We start from the raw sequence: 24756 nt of genomic DNA, 5'->3' as shown, positions 1-24756 counted from the left end.
ATTAGTTTGTCCTTTTCTTTCTCAAAAGGTCGGCAAGTATTGCATCGTCGACTGCGTCGATCAATTTCTTAAAACGTCTGAACAAACAAGCACCAACCTCCGAGTCTCGTTGTATAAGTTACTATAACTCTGCAACTCTTTCAGAACCCTGACTTGAAGTCAATGGCTTCTTAACTTAGCTCCTTGCTCTCTATCCCGGCTGGGTAATTGTGTGTACGTGGTAATTTTCTGGCCTATTGGGTTCGGTGCAGTACCTTTCGTTACGAATCGTGCCAAATGGAGTACCAAAACGCATCTCTTAATTCTCTTACGGGCTTGCTTTGTGGCATTCCTACGACTCCTATGATTATACTTCGATAGGAATAATCAGACTATGCTTCGTGTTACTGACTACTCGAATCTTACTAGACAAGCTCAGGAAAATAAAGGCTGACCGCTGCTCGTATTTTCACGGCCGCACGATTCTTCCCACGCCTTGCAAGGCGGACTAACTATAGGATGTTGACAGTGCGGGTCTGCTCTTTTTTATTTACGGATAAACCTGCAGCTCCTGGGAATATTGTGGACCTCTCTCTCAGCTCGTTCGCTGAAATTTCCCGGACTTCGGAATAATTTGAGTCTCGTCAGCACCGAAGAGGCGCGCCGAACTTTCCGATAGAATAATCCGTCATCTTGCTCGCGACATGGCATCAGCTTTCGTCAATGACGATGATTCTGCCTCCCACGCAGAGCAGTTCCAACCAATGCCGCCCATCTATTAACAAATGTCTTGCACTGATTAATCACGCTCAATCAAATCAAGTAAGCTATGGTCATGAGAACTACCTTTCGTATCTTCGTCGAAACGTGCTTGTGCGCTTCAACGTTTGAAATGACGGGTGCCTCACGCCGACGCCCGACACTTGATACGCTGAAGATAATGGACTCTGATCATTTCTCACTGGGCTTCTCCTCTGTAATAGTATTCCTCTACATCGTGAACTTGTTCGACGTACTGCTATTCCGGCCCTATGGCTAGATTCTTGAAACACCGATCATTGCTGTGCTTAGCTGTTGTGCCGAAAGATGAATGACGGTGAAGCCTGTGGACTAATAACTTCCGCTGTGCAGCAACAATGCCTTTCTTAATGCTTTTCGTTCACCTTACCGCCATTGATTCACTAGACATAGTGTACTAACTGCCGACTTCAATGCCCCATCAAGCCTCGAGGGTCCATCTACTAGGTGAGATACACACTCAGGATGCAAGTATGTACTAAATTCTACCCTTCACGAAACAATACTGACCTTCCCATCGCAATACTTATATGCTGTGTCGTCGACAACCGCATTGACTGTGCGGTAATGGTGTTTTCGGCAGGCATATCGGCGCCCTCACTTAGAGGTTATTTCGTTGCACACCGACACAATGGACCCAAGTTTCGTACGACTTAGATGCCTATCTCATGCGAACTCCGGGGAGGCCATCATAGACTACGTCTCAGCTGCTGTGTCGTTTCACCGACTATTCGCCTACGCAACAGATGTTGTTCACGCGGCATCGATCCGATACCGCGATTTGACTCATGAAAGTCGGGATGGGCGGTACGTTTGACGAATCGGCTGCGAGGCATTGCGCAAAGCCAGGGCGGTGAGTTATGTTATATTTATCGAAACGGGTACCGAACTAGGCGCTGAACGTGAGGATGCGCTTTGTGAAGGACAGTATTGGCCGAGCCGTGTATCCTGGTGTTTGTAAATGTCCGGAACGATATGCCGAAGTGCAGTTATCAATGTCGCTGTGGTCTCACAGCTATGAACGGCGAACACTGCTCTGAGTTGATAGTAAACTGCGGTTTTGGTATAAAAGACCTTCCATACGAATCTCAAGTTCTTCACTTCTCAAGTCTCATCGATACCTCTCGCCTTTCGTTCAGTCATATACTTTCGTTTGACTCTATTCACTATGGTGTTCAAGCTCTCTGTTGCATTTATTGCTCTCGCTTCATTGGCTAGTGCGGCCACACTCAAGGTGCTGTTCATTTTGCATAGTTACTGCTCGTGACTAATCGTATGTTTTGATCGACCTTCAGAGGGCTGCATGTCCAGGCGGCAAGCATACTGCTAAGAACCCTGCGTGCTGTGTATTCTTCGACCTCGCCGACACACTTCAGACCGACCAGTTCTTTAACAATGAATGTGGAGAACACGGTATGTCAATTTCATTCTTCATGCATACATCCATGCATCTAATGATTTTTGTGCTTAACAGCTCACGAGTCTCTGCGCCTGACGTTCCATGACGCTATCGGTTTTTCGGCCAGTGGAAAGCTGAAGTATGTAGAACTGTTCGACTATTCAATGACTTATACTTACATTCTTCGTAGGGGAAATGGTGCCGATGGCTCGATCATGCTGTTCGCCGACACGGACAAAACCGAACTCAATGATCGTGAGTTATTTTCAGCTCCTGATTCTCCACTTTGATCTATCTAACTCTTTGGCTATAGCTGCCAACGCCGGCATCGATGATTCAGTCGATTTGCTCTCGCCTCTCCTCCATAGCTTCAATGTCACGGCCGGGGATCTCATCCAATTTGCGGGAGCAGTTGCCGTATGTATTTTTCGTGATGATTTTCTGTGGAAAGTTATTGACTTATCGTGACAGGTTTCGAACTGTCCAGGAGCACCTCAACTCGAGTTCCTCGCAGGCCGTCCCAACGCGACTATCCCTGCACAACAGGGCACCGTTCCTCTGCCACAAGACCCTGTTGGCAAGATTCTTGCTCGTATGGCAGATGCGGGGCTCAGTGCAGAAGACACAGTCAATCTTCTTGCTTCGCACTCCGTTGCGCGTTCCGACACGCTCATACCGGGAGAAACGGCTGTTCCCTTCGACACGACGCCTTTTACCTTTGATTCGCAGATCTTCCTTGAAGTTTTGCTCAAGGGTACGGGTCTCCCCTTCGGTAAAAACAACTCCGACGGTGCAGAAGTTCTGTCGCCACTCCCCGACGAAGGCGAGATGCGCTTGCAATCTGACTTTGCGATTGCGCGTGACCCGCAGACAGCGTGCTTCTGGCAGGACATGATCAACCAACAATCTCACATGATGACGGCATTCCAAACGGTTAGTCCTTCACTTTCGTCTTTTTAATCAACACGGCACTGAACGAATAATCAGTCCATGAAGAAGATGGCAATCCTCGGTCATGACAGGAACCAACTCATCGACTGCTCGGAAGCTGTCCCCGCACCGAAGGCGAAATTTACCAAGTCAATCACTTTTCCTGCTACGAAGAACTTCTCGGATATCCAGCAAGTCTGCAACCATCCCTTCCCTACTCTTTCTACGGACCGTGAGTACTCCTGTCTTTGACAAGTGCTACATTATCGCACCTAACTTTTTTCCTATTTCAGCTGGTGCCGAAACGACGATCCCTTCCTGCCCTCCTGGCGAAGCAACCTGCGACGAATCTTGAACTCGCATAATATTCATGCTTGAAACAGGCCATCGCCATAACGGACTATTGCTTAAGCTACTCTTCAAGGATTAGTGGTATTTATCGGTAAAGCTACAATATTCGGTTCTGGGTTTATTATGCGCGTAATATCGCATATTTAAATATTTATATGTGGTTCATACGATATTTGAATGTTCAGATACCTAATGTGTTGAAGTCGCGGTGCATGACTGACTTGAGTGTGCATTATTCAACAGTTAGAGTCAGTTTAATTTGTACGCCCTTAGATCTTGGAGTGTCTGTGGCAACGTTGATTCGGAACACGAGTGGCAAGGATCGTATCGAATGAATTCTAGTTCATTCCGAACGAAAGTATAAACTCTTCGAGGTATAATTCGTAAGCCGGAGACGTTTTTCATTTCAGAAGAATATAATATCATTCATGAGAAGGCAAACGAATCTACCAGACACAAGAACAAATAACAAGTCTATACAGATACTTATCACTCTAAGTGTCTGTATACAAAACGGGGCGAGCATGTACCGTTTCCAAGCCGTGTTTTCAACCGCAGTACAATTCATACCTTTGCCTTCACTGATTAAGACCCAAGCGCGAGACGAAACGCTGGTCCAAAGCGACGCATACGGCACTAGCGATGGGTGAATCGGTCATACACGAGAAGACGCTGTTCATGCTGTTCGCCTGGGAGAGAGAGGAACGAATCATTTTCAATATACTCTCATTTAGGGAAGACAGAAAGTCGGAAGAACTGACAAGGTCATCCCAGCAATACTCAGAATTCGTACTCGCCAGATTGATAAAACCGAGCGTGCACGTTCTCAACGTTAAAGAATGGACTTGGTTGGGGCCAACGATGAATGTCGGGCCTTGGATTGATGCGATGACGGGCGTCGAGCCGAGAAGGGAGTTACAGTCGCTTGAAGAGGGGCCGCTGCTGTCTTCAAAGCAACCACATTCGACTGGGATGTTGACTTAGCAACGTTTGCAGTTAACTGGTTGCCAATTAGCGACTTACCACTTGATCCACATTGGCACTCAGGGTTCGGAGTAGTGCACTCCGCTTGACTACGCTCCTCGAAGAGGGAACGTGAATTCAGGACACGCGCCTTGGATGGGTCGAATGAGGCCGAGGTGAAGTTGCCCTCTGGGCATTCGAACACCTGGCGCAGGATTTTCTCGCCGTTGACGCTGATGACCGACGAGCTAACTTCTTGTGCAGACGGGCAGTCGTTTACCACTGCCTGCGGAACAGAACGTACGCTCAAAGCGAAGGTACCCAGGCAGGATGCAAGGAGGATGAGTTGAGCAGAGAAAGTCTTCATGGTCAATTGAAATAACTGCGCGTGGAGTTAAGAGACTGTCTTGTGTGCTCTTTGGTCTTTGTTCGCTGAAGTTTGTCTGGTTTATATATGCGCGCGCATCCCCATTGAAGTATTTGCTGGGATACCTGCTACCAGTGAGTCTCGGTACAAGCATCACTCGTAAGCCGAAAATAACTTCGTCCGCCACCCAAGGATCTTGCAGTGATGATGTGCGTAGAGGTAAACAAAGATCTGACCACCTTTGCACTGACTTCTAGTGCCTGAGTGAGAATTGATCAGCGATCCTAGCCAGCATATCACTATCCTTTCACTTCCATGTATTTCGAAGTGGCATCCACAAAGAAAATTCTAGACCAACGCGATCTCTTGCGTCCAATGCTCTGAGAAGGCTTTTCATATTGGAAACGGAGCTACATTTTGCTAGGTAATTAACAGGACAGTTAGGAGGTGGAAAGATGAAGTATAAGATACCGCGAAAAGAAGTCGTGCCATTTTGCACGTTCCAGGTCCGCCTAAATGACAAGTTTATCCAGATGAGAAGGATTCATCCTCCTTGGGAATCGGGACAGATAATTTTAGAACATTATTGTAGTCCATTTCTGCAATGATGAGGGTGATAGGCATATTACAGTAATTTTTTAAGTTTTCAGCTTCATCAAATTCGAATAGAATTAGTTCACAGGATAGTGTATATCGGAGATAGCAGAAGAGGTGGACCAGAAGCCCTCAGCACCACCTCAATCGATGCAGCAAGTCCAGAGATCAGACCATCAGTTAACAGTGTATCAGTTAATTCCAGTGCTCGTATAATAGTTGACAGCGTATTTGAGGTAAGTATGGCTGCGCACCTCCCAATATTTACACTCTCCAATGGACGGAAGGCGGTTGCGGACTTGACTAGTGGCTACGAGAAAAGAAGGTGTCGATTCAACGCAGATGCATCCTTCATAGAAGTAACTGTGACATCACGTAAGTCACACTCGTAGTGGACACAAGTTGATTTTGACCACGACTCGAGGCTTTCTCTAATCGCTTTACCACAATATGATAGCTATGAAACACGTTCTACTCTTATTCTTCCTCTCTGCCCATCTACTTTTCGGTAATAAAAAACTAGGTTCGAGGGCGAGGTAAATAGTTGGCCGTCTGAAATCGGGACGGTCCCTTGCTTCTCAATGGCAGCTTTCCCAGTGCAAATAAGAAGCTACACTGTCCGTTCCTTGAGCAGATTGATAATTCTCCGACTCTCTCTGGCTTTCAGTAAAACTACCAGCAGTTAATTTTGTCTCGTCCTAAGTCATCTATATATACTTTAGGCGAATACTTAATTTCATTGATGCTGTTATTCACATGTTGACCAACCGTCTGTTCCTATTTTTGCAGATCCTCCGAACTTGGGGGACTCGCTCTCGAATCACTCTTCAATTCGAGCATCATTCTCTGTCCTTCACATAAAGAACTGTTCTTTGTGAATTGTATTTCAAATTCAAAGTGAACGGAATTTCATTTCGGTTCCGTCTCAACTCCGCGGGCAACGAAGACACTACAGTAATCCAGTGATCTGTATATATGTTTTAATATAACTATACAACAGCTGTACTAAACCTAACTTTGTACATCTGCAATATTTCGCGGTAGATTTACTAGAATATTAATGATTGACGTGCATATCGTATATCTCTCTATTCTTTAATCTACTGCTAAAAACAACCCTTTGTTGTCAAGCACCACGGCGTTTCAGACCGACATGGCAGGCTACTGGTTTACGCATAAACGCCTCGTGAATTTCGAGCTATACCGGAGGAGAAATGAGTTGTGATTGCATATTTAGAACAGTTAGAACTATTGCGGCGTCAGTCGCAATATGCATGACTTACTGGCTTGTTTGGCTCCTCTAGTATAAGCTCGTATCGATGAAAGATGGATGCAATAATGATGTATAGCTCCATCATGGCCAAATTACGTCCAATGCACGCTCTAGATCATTGCATCGTCAGCAACCGCAACTACGTTCGTCCTATCAGAAATTCTTGAATACAGACCTTGGGCCAAATGAAAACGCATTGAACACCTTCTGCATAGCAGCCTGATCACCCTCAAACCACCTCTCGGGGCGGAACACGTTTGCGTCCTCACCCCATACTCCGGTATTACGATGAATTGTGTATGTCGGAACGCTGAGAATCGTCCCTTCTGGGAACCACTTCCCGCAAACATTAAGCCCACCCTCTGGGACAACACGAGGTAGTCCAAGGCCTGGCGTTGGATGGACGCGTAAACCTTCATTAATGACCGCTTCAAGGTATTGCAGGTGCTTGATCTGCGCGTATGTCACCATCGGGTCGTCAAATCCACCGAGCGCGTCGTCGATCTCTTTCTGGAGCTTGCTTTGAACATCCGGGTTTGCAGCAAGGTGGTACGCTATCCCACATGATGAGCTGTAATTGCAGAGTATGACAATAAGCGTGAAATTGTATTATTTTTATTGAAGGCTTACATCGAAATTGTATCCGACCCGGCAACCAGCTGTGTGATCGCATCTGTTGTTAAGTCCTCTTGAGTCAAGGGCCTTCCGTATTCATCTCGACTCTGTTGAAGCTTGCTCAGGATGTCGTCTCGCTGCGTCGGATACGCCATGCGCTTTGCAACTGCTGCTACGGCGAGATCCACAAGGTCCTTTGAGTTTTGAACACCTTGTGCAAATCGCGGTAATTGTCGTACTATCGGGCGCCACCATGCCGGAAGAACGCCCATCTGAGCAGATAACCTCATGCGATTTTCTAACACGCTTATGGCATGTACCTCCCTCACATCAATAACGGGCTTTTCCAGGCCTCGGTTGTCAGTAATTACCGGCCCGTACTGAGCCATAGCAGATTTCCTGTCTACTGCAATTGGGGCAGCGTCTTTCGCGTTGCGAACCATGCCAAATGGAGAACCGAAAGCGAGATCACCTAAGTAATGGCGACTAAGGCTGATAGCACATTGAAAATCCTTAGATAAAGTCATACCGATGATATCGAAAGCCAGATAATTGAACCACGGCATGATATCGAACCAGGCTTGTCCGCCACGGCGCTTCCAGCCACCTTCACTCTCAGTGCCGGAAAGACCTTCCTTACCTCCGTCACACATTTTATCCCAATGTTCGAATAGTTCAGCAAGGTGAAGGTGGACAAAAGGCTCGAACTCTAACACACTCTTCTGAGAGAAGACATGGGAGATAATTTTGCGTTTCTTCGAATGCACTTCCCTTGATCGTGTGCTGAAAATGCTAGGACGGACGGCGGTAAAAGGTTCATAGTATCCAGATTTCAATAGTCCGCTTCCATGACCATAGATGACATGCAGGGCACCCGGATCGCTGATAGAAACATGATTAGGTGCTAAACGCACAACTGGACCTAGAAAGCATTACTTAGTACAGTTCACAACGATAATCGTAATCATGAAGTGATAACCGGTTGATAGCAAGCAAGCCTATTCTCATAAGGAACAAAGAACTTACCAAACTTCTTGTGCATCTCGTGTACGACTTCGGACTGGCGACCGTTAGCTACGACCCATCCAAGCCAGGCGTCTGAGAATCTGGCAAGACTTGGACCTGTTATACCATTTCTCCGAATATGATACCGGTCAACGAGATAAGGTATCAAATGTACGACCAAGAAAATCCACGGGAGGAATAACCAGATGCGATAGCCAATGTCAACAAATACCCGCAGTATGATCAAGATCATGATAGACGGTTTTTTTTGCCCTAGTCAGCCAGAAACCTGCAGCGCACTAGTTCTTAGCCACGAGAAGTCCAGTCTTCTTGTGGGCGAGATCGATATCTTTATAATGGCGAACTGTAATGACAAACTTTCCATTAGATCGGAAGACGGACGGAACTTGCGTGTGAGTTGATAAAACGAAGCAGCCGCAATCTGATGATTTGAAATACAAATGACCCACAATCAAAGCGAAAAGGGGAGAGAGCCGGAATATTGATGATGACATGAATGCCGTCCTATAGGTTGTAGGGCAGGGCACTTGCAACAGTTGCAACTTTGGCGATCAAGTGAATCGGCATTTGCCGATAAATACATAGTCACGTGACTTCGAGCAACCTTTCTGCTCAGATCTCAAATTTGATTTGTTAAGCTTTCCTTCAACACATCCCAACTGCGATGAGAGCGAAATAGGATATCTTCAGTTCGATAAATAGAATGATACAAGAGTCATGCTTCATCTTAACAGGATTTTGTGGTACGTAGCCCGTCAGAACGCTTCACCAGCCAGTGGTTCCGGAATTGCGCGTCCTTGATTCATGCTCGTCGTCAAATGTTCCGCCGCTTCATGCCGACACGACAAGCTACCGGTTTTCGTATGAAATCTTCACGTATCGTAAGCTGCGAATAAGTTTTTCCAAAGGATAGTAATCATACACCAGGTTTTAAAAACGTCACTTACGGGCTTGTCTGGTGCCTCGAGCTCCAAGTCATAACGGTGGAAGATGGAAGATACAAAGATACATAGTTCCATGATCGCTAACTCGCGGCCAATGCAAGCCCTGAATTTTCGTCTTGAAGTTAGCCGGTTGAATATGAAAGTGCCACGGTAATGTATATATGAACCTCGGTCCGAATGAAAATGGACTGAACGCTTTCTGCAGAATAGTTTGGTCGCGCTCAAACCATCGATCAGGGCGGAAAGCGTCCGCGTCCTCTCCCCATACGATTGGGTCGCGGTGGATAGTGTAAGTCGGTACGCTCAGGACAGTGCCCTCCGAGAACCACTTCCCGCAAACGATGAGCCCGCCGTTCGGGACGGTGCGAGGTAGTCCGAGGCCAGACGTCGAGTGCACCCGGAGGCCTTCGATAATCACCGCTTCGAGATATGGTAGGCGTTTAATCTGTGCATATGTCGCTACTGGGTCGTACGATCCTCCAAATACAACGTCAAGTTCCTGCTGAAGCTTTGCCCGTACACGCGAATTTGCAGCGACGCAGTGCGCTATCCCACATGCCGTGCTACAAATAAAGAGAATCAATATTCAGCAGTGTCAAGAGATCTGGGGCGACAACTGGCCAGATACCCACCTTGAAACGGTATCAGAGCCGGCGACGAGTTGCGTGAAAGCGTCCGTTGTAAGGTCCTCCATATTTGACACTCGTCCGTGCTCGTCTTCGGTTTCCTGCAACTTACTTAGAACATCTATTCGTTCCGCAGGAAATACTAGACGCCTTGCCACCGCTGCAACAGCAAGCGCGACTAGGTCTTCTGAAGCTCGCATATCTCTCGCAAAGCATGGTAGTCGCTGTAGAATTGGGCGCCATCGTGGCGGGACAGCAGCCATGCGAGCGGAGACCTTTATATGGGCATTTAACATAGTCACTGCCGGCACCTCCTTCACATCGATACTTGGCTTCTCTAGGTCTAGGCTATCCACTCTCGTTCCCTGGTATTGGGCCATTGCGGCTCTCTGGTCAACTGCGATTGGAGCAGCGTCCTTCGCGTTCCGAACCATCCCAAACGAAGCACCAAAAGCAAGGTCGCCTAAGAAGAGCGGATAAGGACAGTTGTACTGAGATATGTTGGAGGAGTACGTACTCATGACATCAAAGGCCAAATAATGAAACCACGGCATGATGTCGAACCAGACACGCCCACCTTGACCTATCCAGCCTCCCTCACCCTCAGTACCAGAAAGTCCGTTCTTTCCCCTGTTGCACATTCTGTCCCATTGATTAAAAAGCTCCGCAACATGCAGGCGGATATACGGCTCAAACTCAAGGACGCTCTTTTGAGAGAAAGCGTGGGCTATAGCAGTGCGTTTTCTCGCATGTTCTTCCTTTGAGCGCGTAGTAAAGATGCTGGGACGAACAGCAAGAAAAGCATCGTAATAATCGGATTTCAAGGCTCCATTACCACGGCCGTAAACTAAGCGAAGAGCATCCGGGTCGCTAATAGAAACATGATTGGGTGACAGACGCACGAATGTGCCTAAGCCAGAGTAGAATTAGTACCGTTGACTGCAAATCGAGTCGAGATGAGGGAAGTAAATGCCGAGTTGTCGAGTTTTATAAACAATTATCTCTGTGATTTAAAATACTAACCGAACTTTTTGTGCAAGCTATGGACTACCTCAGATTGACGTCCTTGGAATACGACCCATCCCAGCCAAGCACCCGAGAACCTCGCAAGAAATGGACCTGAGATGCCATTTCTTCGAATCCGGTGCGAGTCTATAAAATAAGCATCGAGATGCACAGCGAAGATGATAGCTAGGAGAAAAAACCAAAGCCAGAAAGTGACGTTCAGGAGCTCCTGAACGATTCCTGAGGACATCGACATTTTTGCCTCGGTTGTCTAGTGGGGGTATGAGAATGCGCTTGAAAGGCGGCCATGACTCCCTGAAGCGCATGTGCATCTCGTTATAAGGAGGACCCGAAAGTGTCACTTTCTCATAAAAGAAGTCTTCGGAAACTCTGCGTGTTCGTACTCAATTCCGCACAGACAGAGTTTGTTCGTGGAATAGCTACACGCGGCGATGTGAATATCCAAGTAAAGGCCGTGTAATGATCACGCGCATATGTTTATTCGGTACAGACCTCTATATTTATGCATTCAATTGAATAAGCTGGCAAGACGGAGCAGCGTGTATCTCAGCCCCCAGAGGCATAAGTGGCGGTAAAAGAGTATCAATGGAAAGCCGGTCGAAGTGAGTGACGCGCTTAGTACTCACGCCCATTCATTCAATCCAATTTCATCCGAATTCTATGTCACGACAATGGAAGAGATGCCATAATCGATCTCCGCTCATCTATATATAACACCGTTTCTTACACTTTCACGGCAGCGTGTGTCAACACAACGTTTGTAAGAATTTGGGGAACGACAAGACCCGAGAGTAGCTTGATACTAGACAAAGGATTCCGAGAGGATGCGCTCCCATAATAAACACTACGACACAACCCATAGTGAAAGAAAGACAAACACATAAGACATAACATGCGAGAAGCCTCAAAAGAACCACAACATGCTCCCCAAACGAAACGAAAAAAATCACAAGCTCTCTTTCTAACCCATAACCCATGACAAGGGCACACGACGTTCTGTCCGCGGATTCAGCAGCATTTGTCTGCATTCGCGTTTACTGACTGCGACCCAGACGTGACACGAAACGCTGGTCCAAGGCCAAGCAAACGGCATTAGCGAACGATGCCTCGTTCATGCAAGACATAACGCTGTTCAACGAGCTCGACTGCGAAACAAGGAAAGATTAACACTCAGTATAGGCAACGGAGATACCGAGATCCAATAAACTGACGAGATCGTCCCAGCAGTATTCCGTGGTAGTGCTCGCCAGATTAACGACGGCTATCGTGCAGGTCCTCAGTGACAATGCGTGAACTTGATTGGAGGGGATGCTGAACGTCGGTCCTTGGAGTGATGCAATGATCGGTGTCGAGCCAAGCAAGGATGAACAGTCACTGGACGAGGGTGCTGTGTTCTCCTCAAAGCATCCACACTCAACTGATTCATCACTTATCAGCTAATTCTACGCGATTAAATTTTGATCAAAGCTCACCACTCGCTCCGCATTGACACTCGGGGTTCGGAGTGGTGCATTCGCTCTGGCTACGCTCTTCGAGGAGCGAACGGGAATTCAGGATACGCACATTGGATGAGCCGACCGAGGCCGACGTGAAGTTGCCATCCGGGCAGTCGAACACCTGGCGTACGATGTCCAAGCCGTTGACGCTAATAACAGACGAGCTGACCTCTTGTGCGGAGGAGCACTCATTTGCTACTGCCTGCGGGACAGAACGTACGCTCAAAGCAAAGACGTTGAGGCAAGATGCGAGGATGACAAGTTGAGCCGCAAAAGACTTCATGGTGATTGTACGTTTCCTGTAAGGATAAGAGATCGCTATGTGTGTTCTCTGGCCTTAGTCTTGCTGGGACTTGTCTGGTTTATATAGCCGAAACGACCAAGAGCGAAGTATCTGCAGAGTGCTGGAGTCCAACGCATTGTGGATGCAGCACTTACTAACAAGCCAAGAATAGAACATCCGTCGTTCAAGGATCTCTAGCGATAATTCGCAAAAAAGGTCAAACAGAGCGTTAACGGTTCAAGAAGCAAATGCCAGTGCCTGGATAAGAACCATTGACCCTAACGAAAAAGCTGCAGTAGTACAACTTCGTAGATCTAGGTCACGAAGGATGCAGCTGATTCCGAATCACGAGCATTGCTGCACAAGTCCAGCTCAGTCCAATTCAGGACACTCATATAAGTCGTTGTCTAATCCTGTTATAATTTTAGTAAGGACAGAACAAATACATTGCAAGGATGTACATACATGGAAAATAGATCTTAATTACGACCATTATTCGTTGCTCCGAGCTGTGAAGCAGCCCAACAGATGAGGCAAAATCCCATCTGCCACTATGAGAGTCAAAGTAAATTCCGTTTCAAAGTCAAATTTCAAGGTCGACAAGAAGGCATACTCAGATCATATCTTGCTAGTTCCACGATGGTCATAGCCCGACAACAATGGGAGTTCCAAGTGTTTTCCCCTCTCAGAATGAGGCACTAATCTGAGTGCAATTTCCCAGTGTCGCTTCAATCACGAAGGATAATCAGTAGGATGACCTGGGTCGATTGCAGCGCTCCGAGGTGAGAAATAACACAGGGCTACAAAAGCAGTCCTTGGACGAGAGCGCTCATTCACGCATTGATATTAACCCAGTCAGATAGAATCGGCCAGAGAGCTCGTAGAGAGTAAAGGTGCAGTCTCTGCAGTGCATTTGTTCTTTGCCATTGTTTTGTCACATCTACGCTGCGTCACGATTGTCACAAATTGGACATAACGTCACCTACGACCCATCCCGTAAATTCTGACTGTAAGGCTTGTGTCGCGCGACAACCACTTTATTTCGTGCTATGGCATGCACTCAATTAATCCGGCTCGCTCAATGGTCCTTTCTTCGGATTTCCGAGGTAAACGTCGACTGCTTCCGGAGAAAACCTCGTATAGTCAAAAAAGTTACACGATAATTGAGTTGCTGAACATCGGCATCGACGTGCTTCCCGATTTCAAGCTGTTATTCACACAGAAAGCCAATACTGCCGTCAAATTCGGGAGATGACTGGACGCGAGCAAGACTTCTCAACTAAAAACTATCGGATAATCTCACCTCCAAAGAGAAAAGAACGGTTTGCCGTCTCTTTACCGGGACTGACCACTTGACTGTAGAATCATTTTTTTCCTGCTTCTGAAAGGTATGCGAGTAGCAACAATAGTGGACTGTTGGCCCTGTGGCGACTTGATAACAATCCGAAGCATACTGGTTCCACTGATACTGATCTGTATTCATTCCGCATTCGGGTGCAGATTCTTATAATAGTGAACTCAATTCCCAGCGCGGGACAGCCGATGCACATGTAAGTACCACTGTTATTAAATTTGTAGGTAGTTAGAAATGGGAGCCCTACTTATGTCACTTTTCTTAGCTCGCTACTTCTACGATTCGCGGGTCGCACTTACAACTGACAGAGATCTGATGTACCTTAGGGAGTACGAGTCAAAGTGCATCTGATGGCGTGGATTTCGTAATACGACCCAAAAAAACTCAATATCCAGTTGACGAAATCACGAATTCATTCGAGGCAATGGATACCCATTTTCTTCGACATCGAAATCTCCTGTTAGCTATCATTACTCCACGAAGACAACAAATAAGAGACTTCTACGAGACAGATGTATCCTTGGCTGCGATGGTTTGCGCAATAACCGAGACCAAGTTGGTCGCTCTCAATCTCACTTTGCGCGCCTTTCCTCTACGCGCCAGTAAGCTACAAATCTGAGTATGCCTTCTTTCTCAGAATTCTCTTTGCTCAGAGTGCTTGCTGCATTGTTTCGCCTGTTGCTGGAACGCACTTTTCGGATCGATGCAAAGTATGGATCCACTGTCTCCGCCGTCAATGATGACCATGTAAAATTGCAAGCGCACACCAACATTCAGCCAGTGATCTTTCAATAGGAGCACTTCTAAATCTGATCCTTTTTTTGCACTACCTTCGCAGATACAGGATAGAATATAGCTTAAAACTAGCAAGGAGCATTCAGGAGTCGCAAGGTTAGCCGCTGCGATGCTCGTAGCCGATTTTTTTCAGAATATTATCCTGCTCTATCCAAGTTCCACATCCCCTAGTGAGTCAATCTCTTCTAGCTATTCTTCTATGCGCTGGTCAGCCATGGGAGCCATCTTCGGGAACAATGCACGTGAACTCGCTGAGTCGGAAATCACCCCTTAATACGTGGTACGGAATCATGAATCAGGACTCCAAAGCTTGCATCGGATCAATGCTCGTTCTTTTCATTAATAGGTGCGAATTTGAGTGATGGGAGAAGGCTTTGGCGATTAATCACTGGGCGCCAATTCTGGGTCGACGGGCAGGGACGAGAAGCAAGGTAGTTTCCTGAAATACCTCGAATTTACAAATGCTCAGATTCTGCGCTTAGGCACGACTGTACTCTTCTTGTCTAGTACCGACTTCAACTGCGGATTATACATGATCCTGAAGAGTCGGTAGATTCGAATTCTTGTTGAATTCCGTATCTGTCCAAGTCGTATCTGACGAAAAGGATATGAGATGGACCGGTCCTGAAGTATTGGCTAGAGCTGGTCCGTTCCGCTAGGATACAAGCATGAAGGCTCGCCCCACTTTGCTGGCCACCATAATATATTCTTTCAGTATGCAGGTACTAGCCTCACGTACCCTGTCCACATTCGTAGCCGACAATTGTCCATCGGCACAAGAAATCTTTTCATCCGTCCTCTCCATCAACGGCACGGAATTATTTCACCAGTCGTTCATTTGCGCCGATGGGAAATTCACGACTAACGCGACGACCAGCTCCAGTGTTTTCTCCTCGATTCCTACCGGAAGGCGATCCTTACTGGAGACGCGAGGTACTATAGAGTGTGAAGATCGACAAACCATGGGTGAATGCCGCTGTGGAGAAGAATGTAAGCTTAATAACTCCGTGTTTCATGCGAAATGTTGATGAGAGCACATCTATTTAGTTAGTTGCGGTTGTTTAGACGGCCCTAATCCACCTGCAGTGTCCGACTGTTCATTGCTACTTGACTCCATTACTTCAGCAGGCGGAAGCGACCGTACATTTACCGTTCCGCCTAATGGACTTGAGCGTATCGTCTTGCAAACTTGCGAGCTCGCGTTTATCAACATGCAGGATATTGCTATTGAATACTGCTGGGATGATTTTGTGAGCCTTGTAACGAATATTCCTTAATTAATACTGTCTGACTCTTTTGTTTCTAATCTCACTTTAAAGCATTTTATCGGAGAGCAAGCATTGTTACAATGTATTACCGATGATGAGGAGAATGGTGTTGTGAGTGGATTGTGTATCTCAACTGGTAATCAATACAACGTTCAACTGGGTGCCTCAGTCATTTTTGGCTAGGAACTTTGCATCTTCTTTGTATTACTACGTATGAGTAAAGCAATGCAAAGCTTCGATCACCTCTGAAGTTCTGGAGAGCTCCTGCTCTCAAAAGACACTTTCTGTTTGATACTTATAAGAGTGTCGTGTCTTGAGTCCTCCTGCTCCTATATTCACATCATCTCGGTCTGGCAGCATCGTATCTTCTCCTTTCCGTGTTCATCTGAAATTGACAACAGTTTAATGATGCTGCACGTATCATATGAAACAAAATGTGGCACAGATTATTCCGCATCCAGCAAAGAGCATTAACGTTTTCTTCGCGCTTAACAATATCGCTCGTCCTTTCGTTATGAATATTGACCTGAGCACTGTGCTTGCAGCAACAGCTCCGTTCAGAATGGTGTTTATATAGCAAGTACTACCATGAGTGTTAAGCTCGAACTGACAGCAAATACTCAGACGAAATACAGAAAGCCTAATTTCGCCCAAGCAGAGATGTGTTTATTCGATTCGCTACAGCAAAAGCGATGCACGGATGGATGGTATGTAGCTAGCAGAAGCTCACTTTTTCTAATTATTAAATGAATGGTCGGATCGGCACAAGTGCTGCACACATGAACAGTATTGATCAACTGTGCCTGTGGCAGGAAAACATCGGAATTTGCAATACCTGATTCCGCTTTAGCAGCAGTCTAGCAAGCAAGCGTGCTCAAGTGTTACACTAAATGGATTCTGAAGCCTTGGTGTGCCTACTATCTTGACGTCCTTCAAGGCACATTTTCTTTCGATCCGTTCACTATAAAATCGAGAGACGAGCAGTCGCTGAAACCCAGCCTGTACCCGGCGTCTCTCACACAGTCGTAGAACATGAGGTTACTCACGTCTCAGATGATTTTCGCCGCCTGTGTCGTCTCTGCACACGCCCTGAGCGCTCCTCCGCTGCCCAACTCTGTGACTGACGACTGTCCGACAGCTCACGTGGTTTCTTCGACTACGATTTCCGTTGATGGCCAAGAGATCCTGCGGGAGTCGTTCGTTTGTCCCGATGGCAAATTCGCGAATCATGCGATGTCCGGATCCGGGGAAAATGTAACCGCAAATCGATCAACACTCGAAGCACGAGAAGAAATCGAGTGCATGTTTCCGCAGAATATGCCAGCAGTATGCCAATGTGGGGCACAATGTAAATCATTTGAACGATTCCTATACCATACTGAACTCTACTAAACCAACCTATATAATAGTTACATGCGGATGCTTTGTGGGAACCAACGCACCGGAAGAGTTTGATTGTACTTCGCTATTAAACGCTGTCACTGCGGCAAATGAGGGAGAGCCGACTTTCACTGTCGAACCAAACGGGATTGAGGTCGTTACCCTGAGAACCTGCTCGCTTGTGTTTACGAACATGCAGAGTACCTCTGTAGAATACTGTTGGGATAACCTTGTCAGTCTATCTTTTTCATTCTACAATGGATGAAGCTAATGCCACGATCAACGCTTCTATGATGTTTCGTTAATATTGTTCTCGTACAGAACTTCATCGGAGAGCGGGCATGGAGTCAGTGCGTTTTCGATGAGTCGGACGGTGTCGTGGGCGGATTGTGTAAAGCAGGAAACGGTCAGTATACTGTTAGCTTGGGACCTGCAGTTGCAGCGTGAATAAGTTAGGAGTCAGGACCCGCAACAAAGATGTTTTTGGCAGATGTCGCGCACGTGATACTCACATGATGATTGATTTACACACGCTTTGAGTGAACAACTTGTGCTTCACACCAACACATTCCTAAATTAATCAAGTACTTGTATATCATTACAAGCTAAATTCAACAGCCAAGGTGTCGTATGTCTACATTACTTATTCTATCTTAGTACCCGCAATTCTACGACCAATATCAAACTGCTTCCTCTCATTCAATAGACGAACGCAAAAATTGTTGTATGATGCCATCGATTGAAAAGAGTTGCGATCTGGATCCCTGAGGCTAGAAAGCTGGTTGTGGATATATTCTAATTCTCTTCTATAGCCGTCGAACTTTTCCTTGACTTTAGGATTTTTAGCCTTCTCAGACCCAGCCTTTGCTTCTTTCAGCCACATATTAGCATCCCACTGAAGAAACCCCTTGAAGCATGTGATATAATAGTAAAATAGAATCACTAGTAGAGGTGCAACTAGAGCTATCATCTTGCACCACCAGCAGTCCGCCTCCCAGAATGATGGCTTCAGCGTGCAGAATTCGAGCAATGAGATATTATAGTCTTCATCGGCAGCTGATGTCGTCGAGTCTGCGTCATCCGAGTCATAATAGACCTCTCGGACAATGATGAATCGGGAGCCATGCGAATCAGGCTCCCGTCTTGATTCAGAGCCGTGTGATGCATGCCTGTGTTTTCCTTCATGATGATTGCTGCTACTGCTGGCACTGCTTGCGCGGGAAGTCGAATTTCCAGTTCTCTGATGCTGAGGCATAACTGTTTACTCGTTGTACTGCAGGGTTGGTCCACTTACTGCTTTATGGCCCAGGCTTCACTATTTGTACTAACCGAGTTTGCGAGCAAAGCTAATTATTGGCTTAAGGTGAGTTTTGGTTACATTCTCGCACGGAGATGATTTTGCCATGCTAAGCTATGATTTGCATAGTGCAAAGGTACAAACAATTAAAGGAACCTGCGTGGGAAATCATTACACTTACTAGTACCGACTTTTGCAAATCATACCAGAACAAAATCACAGTCTCACAACTTGACTCACAAGCTTGTGGGCCGAATGCACTCTAGCATATCCTACCATACTATACTGACTTGTAACTTCTCCTTCCAACTCTGTCAAGTGAATAATGGGACTTGTATTCTTTCAATACCATCAGTTACTTGCTGACTGCTGCAACGGCGGCTGTACAGTGTCTGACATACCCGAGTCCTTAGCTTTAGTTCACGTTTCTCAGGTCACCCAGAACCGTGACGGTGAGGCTGAATAACGCTGCTCCAGCACCTCTTACTGTGGTGCATAATCAGGTGTTTGTCGGTAGTCTGTACTTGTAATCTGTTGTGCGGCAGTGTGGTAAATTCGTTCATAGCAAATGAAGGCTCTTAGTACTCCAGGATTCTGACTTGCTTCTTCTCATGTTATGTAATGGATGGCACAAGCTGCATAACTACTCCCGACCATCAAGCACTATTTTTATTTCAAATTGTACGGTAGTAGATGTCTTTGATTTTGATACACAGATTTTGATTACTTGGACTTCAACATCCGTACTGTCAACTGTCATATCAAGTAGGTGAAATCACAGTCAACTTACAGACGCTCTGATTACCATTACTGATCCCTGACTTTGTGAAGCGGATATGTGCCTTGTTAGCTTCTTTGCTGTATTATATATTATTAGTTTAAACAGTAGAGATTCTATAGCTTTATAGCATTTATCTGGTCTTAATCTTCTGTAATTTCGCAATGATATCAAGAGGCTTCTTGTATATGCCAAAGACAAATTTGTTGTATTTGTCAATCTCGTCCCATGATTTACGGTTGGGGTTCTTGCATTGTATGAGCTGGGTGTGAACAGATTCTAATTCCCTTCTGTAATTATCAAGCTCTTCCTTGACTTTAGGATCTTGAGACTTCTCGAACTTACTCTTTGACTTTACAATCCACCTATTGATATACTATTGAAGAAATTTCTTGAGATTTGTCACCAAAATGTAATATGCGTTTGTCATGATCGGTAAGAGCACACCTAGGATCCTGTACTTCGCAATTACAGACCTCTTTGGCTTTAGCACACAGATTTGTATCACCTGGACGTCGAAATCGGCCAGTACAACCGGTAACTCATCCTCAAGGAAAGATTCATCGTCAATTGAGAAGCGCGAGTCATGCGACTCGTGCCCTGAGCCACGATGATTGCTGCTGATACTGCTTGCATAGGGCGTTATGCTTCCAGTTCTCTGGAGGTGACTCATACCTTGAGCTTGTTTTAAGTTACTATTCATGCTTCATGCTCAGGACGTCACCATTTATATCATCTAAGATTGCAGACAAAGTGAATGGATGGGCTATTTCACAGCATATCGATTAGATCCGGAGTTATATTGTAATAAAATTACAGAAGAGTAACAGTGCATCCAAAGCATTTGATGAAGGGATGTACCTAGTCTTATTATAGCAGACAGAAAGTTTGCTCTACAGACCACATTGTAAGGTGATCACATTGTGAGTGTAAGATTGGTGGAGTCAATGCTCTGTAGAACGGTTGGGCTAGAGCTGGAGCCAGTAAGCAGGTCAGACATTACCACCTCAGCACACAGGTCAGGATATGTAGGGAGCTGCAAATGTGCATCAGAGTCCATTCTGACAGACTCAGTAGTAAGCTATTCAGGCAACCCTGTAAGTGTAAGGAAGAATACACAATACTCAGATTTACAAAAGACTATTTAGTACTGCATTATCGTGCAGAAGAGGTACTATTGGTTGCTATCAATATATTATATCATGTATTTTGGCAATACGCACATTGCGCTAGCCATGACAAAGTGTTTTCTTACATTCTCTTGGCAGAACTGGGAGTCCTTTACGTCTCGTCTGCTCACGTCATAGCAAAGCATACTGCACGTAACTTGAGTACGTGAGTATAACTTTATATTATGGGCAGATATGGCACGGCTCTGATGGATGATGTTAGGGAACGAAAGCAAAAATGTCTTGTGAGGCACGTGCTGGTGCATTGTTCCACTTTGTGACTTTGTTAGCGAACTCACGACTCACGATCACATGCTTTCGTTTCGAACAAATGCCGCCGCCTCGAACTCTGCTCGGGACGACACATATCCTTTTCTTCTTCCAATGCCGCCAGTTCCCTGCGGTCCGCTGCGCCCCGTAAGGTGCATTCGCTCATACCGAATGATGCTCGTTCGCAATCCACGGTCCCGATGTACTTCTTCGCAAGTCATCTGACAGTGGCCGGAGCCGCATAACACCTCCCGAGCACCCTCGATTTTGTTGCACGGCCAGGATCTACTGTTCACCTGTCCTATTTGAACAGCTTCTGGTGGACTAGGGCTCAGCTGAGCTCTACAAAAGGCAGGATTGTCATGCTGATTATTTCTGCCGTCTGCTTCGACCGCTATGCTGCACCCAAACGATGTCATGTCATGTCGTGCGCATTCCGTATCTTCTTTCTTTGTAATAATGACACTGCACCGGATCGTATATTAAGTCTGACAAGTACCAGTAATGCCTCTGAGTAGCGAGGACCCGCGTCTCCACGAGCTGTTTCCATTATGACAATCCCAAATGCAGTCTGGCTGCCTTATTTTGCCTTGATTTCTCTATGTGCTGCACAGAGCGGCTCATTTAGCTCAGCCCCCGTCTCTACCACTAGTCTCTTCTCGACGAATCCTGCTTCAAGCACGTCGATATTGTCGCCATCAACGAACTTAGCATCCAGCTCACCAAGCCTTTCTCCGTCAACTAGCTTAGCTTCTAGCCCATCAAGCTTTGCTCCGTCAACGAGTATCGTCTCTGGCTCAACGAGTTTTGCATCGTCCTCTCTCACCATCACATCTGCACCTTCAACGTCAACCTTTTCTTCACCTGGAGCAACAGGCTCGTCAAGCGCATTCCCGTCCAGTGCACCATTCATTCCAATTGGTTCCATTCCGCGCAATTACTCACCGGAGGCACTCAATGAACTGTGGGACCTTGTACGTCACCACGTGTTGAACATTGTCTAAATTTTCGGAACATTTCTAATTGTTATCCTAGGTTGGTGAAGTTGCGGAGCCGCCATTTACTACGACTGTCGAGGCTGTTGTTCCCGTCACTCTACCTTCATCTGCTCCTCCAGTTTATCCGACATGGTATGCGCCCGTACCCGCAAAAGTCCTTCCAGATCTGAAACTACCCAAAAACTTCAAGTTCGGTGTAGCCACCGCTGCATATCAAGTTGAGGGTGCAACAAAGCTTGAAGGCAAAGGACCAACTACCTGGGACTGGGCGGGCCGTCAACCCGGTGCTATCGCTGATGGCACGAACGGGGACATCGTGGACTTACAATATCTGCTGTACAAAAACGACACTGCTCGAGTTTCTGCTCTCGGTTTGAATACACATTCATTTTCGTATGTCATCCCGCTTTTCATCTTTCATGCTTATAAATTTATACGCAATATCTTTCCGTAGGATCTCCTGGGCGCGCATTTTCCCTTTTGGCACGAGGGATTCTCCAGTGAACCAGCAGGGATTGGACCACTACTCCGATCGTGAGTTCCTTCGTTTCTATCGTGATAGCTGAATCGCTAAAGGTCCTCAAAGTAATTGATTATTCCATCTCATTGGGAGTTGAACCTGTTGCCACACTTTGTAGGAGCAGCTCCGCAATTCCAGCAAAGCAGTTCTATTGATAATTAGGATGTTTAGTCCACTGGGACATGCCACTTGCACTTGTTGCATACTATGGTGGCCTTACGTCTGAAGAATTTGTAGAAGACTTCGCATAGTAAGCTCCTTGTCATCTGTTGCTAATCCGAGTTCCAACTTTTCTGGTATCAGCTATGCGAGTACGGTATTCAAAGCGTATAAAGGCCGTGTGAAAACTTGGTACACGTTCAATGAACCACATGTTTACTGTGGCCAAATTACAACGTACCCATTCAGTGAGGATCGTTGCTCTTGTCTGACAGCAATGTACTCATGTTTCGCGATCTTCTCATAGCTTCAATGCTGTCCCCGAATGTGACAACTGCCAATGCATTATACCACTGCGGCTATTACTTATGTAAGTTTTGCATTTGATTCTCAAAGTATACCCATTATTACAAGGCTGACACGACTGAACCTAATTAGTAAAAGCCCACGCTAGGGCAGTGAAATTGTTCCGCGAAATGGGCATCGAAGGCGAGATCGCTTTCAAAAATGACGGTGCTGTGTACGTAACGTGATGTTCCAAAAGCATCTCGAAGTGTTCTGAGTCAACCCGCAGGGGTCAGCAATGGCGTCTAAACTCAACAGACGATGCAGAGGCAGTGGAGCGCAGTGCAGCATTCCATATCGGAATGTTCAGTGAACCTGTTTATGTCTCTGGAGACTGGCCTGACCTCATGAAGGAAACTCTCAACGAAACACTGCTCCCACGTTTCACGGATGAAGAGAAGAAAGAGCTGAAGGGTAAGCTCTGGTCAATTTCATCTTCAAATGATGATATTTCTCAAACAAATTAAACCTGCAGGTTCCGCAGATTTCTTCGCGATTGATGCATACAGCAGTGCATGGACGGCTGCACCAGAAAATGGCATAGCGGCATGTGTTGCGAACTCAAACGACGTAAATTGGCCTGCATGCAATATTGAAGTGCGATATGACGCAGCGACTGGATGGCCTGTTGGCATCGCCGCCGAAGCGGCTGCTTCCTGGCTCACTGCAACTCCGCAGAATCTTCGGTATGAATTGAAGCAGATTATGCAGCGATGGAAACCAAAGAAGATCGTACGTGCAATAGTTTTGATACTGCCAAGGTCGATTTGCTGATAGTTTCTGTATAGTACATCTCCGAATTTGGCTTCGTAGTTCCGGAAGAAGGTGTACGAACTGATTTATCGTTTATCCTGGACGATGCACCCCGCACCAGTAATGCTGCTCATCACTTTTGTGTGCTGACGTGAATTAATGAGGTGAATAGATTACTACATGACATATCTTGGTGAAAGTCTCCTTGCGATCCACGAAGACAATATTCCGTTGGAAGGGATTTTCGCTTGGTGTACGTGCAAATCAATTCCCGCTCCACGAAGATACCAGTCTTATTCATGAATTATTTCTGTAGCGATGATAGATAATGCTGAATGGGCAACCGGAATAACAGCCTCGCACTTCGGGATTCAGCACGTCAACTATACCAGCCTTGAGCGGCACTTCAAACGCTCCGCACTTGCTTTAAGTAAGTCTGCAGACAATGATTACGCTCGTCAGGTTCCTTACTTCTCTACTATTTCTTCTTTATAGCGGAGTTCTATACATCGCATAAAACTTAAGATATGGTACTAGATGACAAAATAAGCCGCCGCATTTAGGCCGCGTTGACTATGTAGTCCTTGTTGATTAAACAGTTGTAGTGAGTACTGAGCCTGAGAATAACATATTCCGGAGCTTTTGAGTCGTGATAGCGGGCGACGCAGGCAGAAATTAGTGTTTATAATGAACTGTACTGAATGAAGAGTGATGTCAAATCGATATTATTCGATATCCGATCCGTTGTTCAGCCTTGGCGATTATGATATTCATCTTCACCACATTAGATACATAAATAGAAGCTGCCTTCTTTTACCCCTCATTTATCTCCAACTCAGTTGTATAACTTCTACACCCATACAGCTTGGTAGTAGCAATGACAAGAAACGACGATGATTTCTGGATTGTTTCCTCTTCACTCCTTTTTGTTTTGTTTTGTTTGTCCTGCTCTCCACATACTCATGCAAATCCTGGACAGCACAAAACATACAGTGCCAGT

At 46.1% G+C, this 24756-nt stretch overlaps 10 protein-coding genes across 10 annotated transcripts; 4 read left to right on the top strand and 6 right to left on the bottom strand.

Moving 5' to 3' along the window:
• Window positions 1-1945: 1945 nt before the first annotated feature.
• FmMnP1l (manganese peroxidase 1) lies at window positions 1946-3461 on the top strand (the record flags this gene model as incomplete). The annotated part of the gene is made up of 8 exons (XM_007272022.1): window positions 1946-2011; window positions 2073-2190; window positions 2252-2315; window positions 2367-2431; window positions 2490-2593; window positions 2648-3109; window positions 3164-3338; window positions 3400-3461. The coding sequence occupies 8 exons, from the start codon at window positions 1946-1948 to the stop codon at window positions 3459-3461; spliced, it is 1116 nt and encodes a 371-aa protein (XP_007272084.1).
• A 574-nt stretch (window positions 3462-4035) lies between these two features.
• On the bottom strand, window positions 4036-4787 carry FOMMEDRAFT_32433 (uncharacterized protein; the record flags this gene model as incomplete). The annotated part of the gene is made up of 2 exons (XM_007271970.1): window positions 4036-4436; window positions 4481-4787. The coding sequence occupies 2 exons, from the start codon at window positions 4785-4787 to the stop codon at window positions 4036-4038; spliced, it is 708 nt and encodes a 235-aa protein (XP_007272032.1).
• Window positions 4788-6507: 1720 nt separating this feature from the next.
• Window positions 6508-8556, bottom strand: FOMMEDRAFT_143663 (cytochrome P450 monooxygenase; the record flags this gene model as incomplete). The annotated part of the gene is made up of 6 exons (XM_007272021.1): window positions 8296-8556; window positions 7799-8191; window positions 7285-7741; window positions 6830-7225; window positions 6665-6764; window positions 6508-6579 (listed from the first exon to the last, which is right to left on the bottom strand). The coding sequence occupies exons 1-6, from the start codon at window positions 8525-8527 to the stop codon at window positions 6508-6510; spliced, it is 1650 nt and encodes a 549-aa protein (XP_007272083.1). The 5' UTR covers window positions 8528-8556.
• A 553-nt stretch (window positions 8557-9109) lies between these two features.
• FOMMEDRAFT_149618 (cytochrome P450 monooxygenase pc-bph) lies at window positions 9110-11137 on the bottom strand (the record flags this gene model as incomplete). Its single annotated transcript, XM_007272020.1, has 6 exons — window positions 10889-11137; window positions 10383-10775; window positions 9872-10328; window positions 9407-9802; window positions 9243-9342; window positions 9110-9181 (listed from the first exon to the last, which is right to left on the bottom strand). Exons 1-6 carry the CDS (start codon window positions 11124-11126, stop codon window positions 9110-9112), a joined length of 1656 nt encoding a protein of 551 aa, XP_007272082.1. The 5' UTR covers window positions 11127-11137.
• A 788-nt stretch (window positions 11138-11925) lies between these two features.
• On the bottom strand, window positions 11926-12670 carry FOMMEDRAFT_137555 (uncharacterized protein; the record flags this gene model as incomplete). The annotated part of the gene is made up of 3 exons (XM_007272019.1): window positions 11926-12036; window positions 12103-12308; window positions 12364-12670. The coding sequence occupies 3 exons, from the start codon at window positions 12668-12670 to the stop codon at window positions 11926-11928; spliced, it is 624 nt and encodes a 207-aa protein (XP_007272081.1).
• Window positions 12671-13921: 1251 nt separating this feature from the next.
• FOMMEDRAFT_162683 (uncharacterized protein) lies at window positions 13922-16270 on the top strand (the record flags this gene model as incomplete). Its single annotated transcript, XM_007272018.1, has 7 exons — window positions 13922-13992; window positions 14059-14220; window positions 14290-14312; window positions 14351-14626; window positions 15576-15809; window positions 15885-16069; window positions 16139-16270. The coding sequence occupies 7 exons, from the start codon at window positions 13922-13924 to the stop codon at window positions 16268-16270; spliced, it is 1083 nt and encodes a 360-aa protein (XP_007272080.1).
• Window positions 16271-16704: 434 nt separating this feature from the next.
• Window positions 16705-17886, top strand: FOMMEDRAFT_24286 (uncharacterized protein). The gene has a single exon (XM_007271961.1). It carries the CDS (start codon window positions 17120-17122, stop codon window positions 17477-17479), a length of 360 nt encoding a protein of 119 aa, XP_007272023.1. The 5' UTR covers window positions 16705-17119; the 3' UTR covers window positions 17480-17886.
• Window positions 17887-18110: 224 nt separating this feature from the next.
• Window positions 18111-18722, bottom strand: FOMMEDRAFT_162681 (uncharacterized protein; the record flags this gene model as incomplete). The annotated part of the gene is made up of 1 exon (XM_007272017.1): window positions 18111-18722. One exon carries the CDS (start codon window positions 18720-18722, stop codon window positions 18111-18113), a length of 612 nt encoding a protein of 203 aa, XP_007272079.1.
• Window positions 18723-19675: 953 nt separating this feature from the next.
• FOMMEDRAFT_32426 (uncharacterized protein) lies at window positions 19676-21147 on the bottom strand (the record flags this gene model as incomplete). Its single annotated transcript, XM_007271969.1, has 5 exons — window positions 19676-19907; window positions 20019-20217; window positions 20404-20435; window positions 20766-20868; window positions 21018-21147. The coding sequence occupies 5 exons, from the start codon at window positions 21145-21147 to the stop codon at window positions 19676-19678; spliced, it is 696 nt and encodes a 231-aa protein (XP_007272031.1).
• Window positions 21108-24280, top strand: FOMMEDRAFT_171588 (glycoside hydrolase family 1 protein; the record flags this gene model as incomplete). The annotated part of the gene is made up of 14 exons (XM_007272016.1): window positions 21108-21955; window positions 22017-22372; window positions 22434-22513; window positions 22566-22613; window positions 22671-22749; window positions 22803-22906; window positions 22966-23028; window positions 23097-23178; window positions 23233-23417; window positions 23479-23735; window positions 23792-23876; window positions 23929-24009; window positions 24073-24186; window positions 24252-24280. The coding sequence occupies exons 1-14, from the start codon at window positions 21533-21535 to the stop codon at window positions 24278-24280; spliced, it is 1986 nt and encodes a 661-aa protein (XP_007272078.1). The 5' UTR covers window positions 21108-21532.
• Window positions 24281-24756: the final 476 nt, after the last annotated feature.

The sequence above is a fragment of the Fomitiporia mediterranea genome (genome assembly GCF_000271605.1).
Source record: "Fomitiporia mediterranea MF3/22 unplaced genomic scaffold FOMMEscaffold_20, whole genome shotgun sequence".
NCBI lineage: Eukaryota > Fungi > Basidiomycota > Agaricomycetes > Hymenochaetales > Hymenochaetaceae > Fomitiporia > Fomitiporia mediterranea.
The sequence above is the reverse complement of the archived record's forward strand: the minus strand, read 5'-3'. Positions and strand labels throughout refer to the sequence as shown.